Here is a 4,990-nt window from a genome sequence, read left to right as displayed (position 1 = left end):
GTAATACAGTTCTAGAACAGGTTACCCTGAGAGACTGGAGTTTCTGACACTGGCGGCTCTCAGGACTCTGCTAGGCAAAGCCATGGCTGACTTGAGTGCTGGTGGCACTCCTGTTTCACGTAGGGTGTTGGCCTAGATGACCCTCAGAGGTCCCTTACAATATTTTAATGAATTGTCTTAAATTTTCTGTTCGTCAGAATCCAGCTGTCAGGGTGGTGAATTTGCAGTGTCCGTATTGGTACTGGCCCATGATCTTCAGTGTAACAGTATTTTTTTAGACCATCAAGAAATAAGAGATCATGCCTAAACGAGTATATTCAAATCTTTTTTTTTTCCTGTTAAAACTCTGTACACGCATTTTTTTTGGACTTCTGTTATGTTGCTTTTCTGTTTCTTCTCTTTTTTCTGCATAGCCTGTCTTCTCAGAAGTCCTGGATATTAATGGAGCTTAGTGGAGCAGTGAGTTCTCAAAACTTTGACTGAAAAGGAGTGGGAACTGATATCAAGCCTTCAGAGGTGTTTTGTTTTTCTTTTCTTTTAATACAGAAAGAGCTCATGTGCAGACTGGTTGGAATTAAGCCACCTGCTGAGTACCATGTTCTTAAAGAAGCTGTATTTAGCAAACTGGAAAAGGACAAAAGTCAGCTGGAGGCAGTGGAATGGTAAAATGTTTCAGCGATTTTTAAAGGTTTAAAATCAAAAATAAAAGGTGTGCAAATCTACCCATTTTGGTCCATCTTAAGACTGTTAAGCTGTAAACTGAACAAGCTGGAAATTACGAAACTGAGACTAAGCTGTTGGTAGGCAATGATGTAAGTCTGTCTCATTTCTTCTGCCAGGCTAGGCTTACTGGGAGATGAACCAGTTCCAGCAGCAGATTCCATTGTGGGGGCTCTTGCAAAGCACATGGAGATGAAGCTGCCCTTTGGTACGTGTGAAATTCTTCTTTTTCACGGCTTTGAGTGCAACAAGTCAGTATCTCTTATGAACCTTAATCAGAATAGTTTGTTCACCATCACTAAAAAACCTTCATGTTAGGTTTCTTAATGTCTTGTGATGTTCTCTGCTCCCCCAGTTTATCCTTTTCTTTCCATGTTATGTGTTTAGTTTCATCTTAATATTCTGTCCTCCCCAGTAGTCCTTATCTTAAGTCACTTCCCCGATAACGTGCTGTGTATGCATAGTGCCTCTCTCGTCAGGAACCTCGTCTTGATACGACTGAAATACAAATAATGAATAGTTTGTGTGCTTTTCTTTTAGGCACTGGAGAGAGAGATATGATTGTTATGAGAAATGAAATAGGTCTCAGGCATCCTTCTGGTCATTTGGAAGACAAATTTATTGATCTGGTTGTCTATGGTGATAACAAGGGATATTCTGCAATGGCTAAAACAGTAGGATACCCCACGGCTATTGCTGCTAAGATGGTTCTAGATGGTAAGTGACTGTTCAGGCTTCAGCAACAGTATTTCATTACTCTGGATCTTCCTGCCTGTCGAAAGCAGATATGTAGTGTTTCTGAGTTGTATCTATGTGATTTGGGGTTGGGGTGTTTTTTTTTTTAATTTAAAGAAATTTCCAGTTGTCTTCGCAGAAATGTTTAACCTGCATGTTTGGATGTTTCAGTGACTCTTCTTAGCTGCTTAATCTATAGAGATTTTTAGTAATTCAATCTTAAGTGTTTCACTGGTGTAGAGGGGACCATTGGTATTGCACATCACAATTGATTATGCCACAGCGAAGCAGGCTGAAGTATAACTGTGGTAACAAACTAGTGACTTCCACTGCTACTTTCCGGACTGATCAAATTTGAGGCTTGGGGCATATTACCTGGTGACGTTGTGTGTGTATATATAAACAGGCAGACTGCGTAGCCATCACCATGTTTAAGGAGAAAGTGTGATTTTTCCCTTGCTTGCTGTTAATCTTTAGAATTTCATTCTTCTCCTGGATAACTGAAATGAGCAAAAACTTTGGGTTTGGGGTTTTGTTTTGATTTTTTTTTTTTTGCAATTAACTCCTGCCTACTAATTTAGATGTTTTTCACCTAATCACAGTCTTACAGCTCTATGAATTAAATTCAAGCTGTGTCCCCTACTATTTCAAACTTTTTTTTCCCTTGTTCTTTGATACAGCACTGCTGCTGTGTGAGAACATAATGCCAAGGTTGTTAAATCTGCATATATGTAAAAATATAAAAAATTAAATATATATAATTGAAAATTAGTATCTTTACTTGTGGTAGGTTGACCTTGGCTGGCTGCCTGATACCTACCCAGATGCTCTCTTCCTCTCAGTAGGACAGGGGGAGAAAATAAGATGAAAAAGCTCATGGGTTGAGATGAAGACAGGGAGATCACTCACCAGTTATTGTCACAGGCAAAACAGGTTCAACTTAAGGAAAATTGATTTATTGGCAATTAAAAATAGGTTTGGATAGTGAGAAACGCTGACAAAACAACACCTTTGCCCTCACCTCTTTTTCCCAGGCTCAACTTCACTCCTCCATTCCCAACTCCTCAGCCTCTTCACTCTGCCCCAAGCATCACAGGGGGATGGGGAATGGAGCCTTGTGATCAGTCGATAATGACTCTTCTCTGCTGTTCCTTCTTCCTCACACTTCTGCCCTGCTCTCCCAGGGCTTTGGGGGAATCCCTGCTCTGGTGCCTGGAGCACCTCCTCCCCTTCCTTCTCCACTGACCTGGGTGTCACAGGGCTCTTTCTCACACTTTTTTCCTGACTTCTCACTGCATTTTGCCCTTTCTTAACTTTATTTTCCCCAAAGGCACTGCCACCTTGGCTGAGGGCTCAGTCGTGCCCTGGGGTGGGTCAGTTGGAGCCGGCTGGAACCAGCTGTGTCTAGCATGGAGCAGCCCTGGCCTCTCCACACAGAGGCTGCCCAGCAGCCCCCGCTGCTAAAGCTTTTCTGGGAATTGGTTTAATTCCAGCCAGCAATAAAGTACCACACAGCCTGTCACTCACCTCCACCCCCTCTTCCAGTGGGGGAGGAGAATTGAAGGAAAAGACAAGGAAACTTGTGGGTTGAGAACAATGCAATAATTGAAAGTAAACAAAATAAAACAGTAATACCAGTAATACTAACAATACAAATAATACATAAGGATAATAAAGGAAAAGACAACAAATTACACAATCATTCACAGGCTGAGAACCAGAGCCCGTGAGAGAGCCCACCCCTGGCCCAACCCCTAGCTTATGTACCGAGCGTGACGTTTTATGGAGTGAAATACCCGCTTGGCCAGTCTGGACCAGCTGTCCTGACTGCGTTCCCACCCAGCTTCTTGTAGCGAAGAAGTTGGGAGCGTAGGTGCAGCACCAGAAACCAAGAGAGTCCTTGACTGGGTACAAACACTCCTTGGCAACAACTAAAAATATCAGCGTTACCAATACTCTTCTCAGCACACATCTAAAACAGCCTCAGACCAGCTATTGTGAAGGAATTTAACTCGGTCCCAGCTAAAACCAGCACACCAGGTAAACCCAGCACAGCACTTAACACTTTTTTTTTTCCCCCCCCTACCTTTCTCTCAGGTGAAATAGATGCCAAAGGTATGGTTATACCACTGACAAAGAACGTTTATGGACCAATACTTGAACGTGTTCGGGCAGAAGGCATTGTGTACAGTACTCACAGCGTTATCAAACAGTAACTGGAAGCAGTGGATTGAATTGGGTTTTGGCTTTGTTTGGTTCCTTCCCGCCCTAAGAATCTCAGTTTGGACCAGCTAAAGGCAGCACCTGCTGTTTCACACACAAACGATGCCTTCCATAAAACCAGTTGCCTGACATCAGTGTAGAAACTGTAGATACCCAGAGGCATGAATTGTGCTGTTTTCCTCTTAAAACTGTTATGTTTTCATGTACATGTTTCAGCATCAATCAGATCTTTCCTTATAGCTTTCCTAAAATATCTCTGGAGGTGGTTTTGGTGGTGTGTGTTTGTTTTTTTAATTACTGGAGTTTTTCTTCTAAAGAAAATTAGGGGTATGGGATTATTACTGAGACAAACTTAAGCTGAAAGAAAACTCTATCAGTGGATTCCTTCATGGTGGAAAAGTGGTTAATGAATTCCATTGATTAAGCTTGATTTTTCATATGGTAAAAATAATTTATCAGAATAACAGGAATGAAAGTGATGCTTCATTTTTGTCTTGTTCTCCCTTTTATTGTGACTGTTTTCACACTAACAATATGCAAGAAACAGTTTAGAAATTCTGCACTACTAGCAAATAAGATCCTGTTAAATCTTGAAAATGTTCAGATGTTAAATATTTGAAATCTATTTGAAATATTTTTGAAATCCCTCTCTTACAAATGTAAACTTAAATTAATTGGAGGAGGGAGGAAGTTTAAAGCAAGCCTCCCCCCAATACCCTTTCCCGTTACAGAGTGGAAGGTGGTTGTGACATGTTGGAATACCAGCTGTCACGTGTTGCCTTGTGCTGTGGAGAGCACGACAGCATCTAGCTCTGCAGTGGAAAAGGGCATTCTGAAACGCAAGTTAACGTGCTTCGAAGCCGCTCCAGATGACGTTTACTCTTTCCACTTACACTGTGCGCCTCGTCCGGGTTAAGTACTGTTACAAAGGGAATAGACTGCGTAGTATAAGCAGCTCTGACATGCAGTAGGCTTAGGGGTTTAAAACACTGCCTTATGAGTTAGCTTCTGTCCTTTTGCTGTCATGCTTTTTGAAGCGTTCGTTTGGGAGCCTGTCCATACCGCTCAGCACAGTGCTGTTTCAGACAGATGGGTTTGGCAGTGTACCAGCTCGTTTGATGCTGAGCGCGGTGCTGCACGGATGTGCCGGCCTGGCTCAAGTCACAGTTTAGCCGCAGCATCCCGGAGCTGAACTTTAGCCTGGGTGCTTCTCTCAGACAAAACCACAGTTGCTTCCTTCCAATTCGGGGCTGCTTCTGTGGCTTTTGCTCAGGGATTTCTACACATGGCCTTGCAGTGCAGGCACGGCTTA

The 4,990-nt window shown here is 42.5% G+C and overlaps 1 protein-coding gene across 1 annotated transcript in view; it reads left to right on the top strand.

Annotated features, from left to right (window-relative positions):
- The window catches only part of AASS (aminoadipate-semialdehyde synthase), a 25,727-nt gene extending 22,056 nt beyond the window's left edge, over positions 1–3,671 (top strand). Inside the window, exons 20-23 of the mRNA XM_010156460.1 lie at positions 547–662; positions 840–928; positions 1,261–1,437; positions 3,553–3,671. Coding sequence (XP_010154762.1) covers positions 547–662; positions 840–928; positions 1,261–1,437; positions 3,553–3,671 — 501 coding nt within the window. The remainder of the gene's footprint in view (positions 1–546; positions 663–839; positions 929–1,260; positions 1,438–3,552) is intronic.
- The last annotated feature ends 1,319 nt before the right edge of the window (positions 3,672–4,990 follow it).

This window comes from Eurypyga helias, unplaced genomic scaffold (assembly GCF_000690775.1).
Source record: "Eurypyga helias isolate BGI_N326 unplaced genomic scaffold, ASM69077v1 scaffold348, whole genome shotgun sequence".
Taxonomy (NCBI): Eukaryota; Metazoa; Chordata; class Aves; order Eurypygiformes; family Eurypygidae; genus Eurypyga; species Eurypyga helias.
Note: the sequence above shows the minus strand (reverse complement) of the source record. Positions and strands in the feature narration are given on the sequence as shown.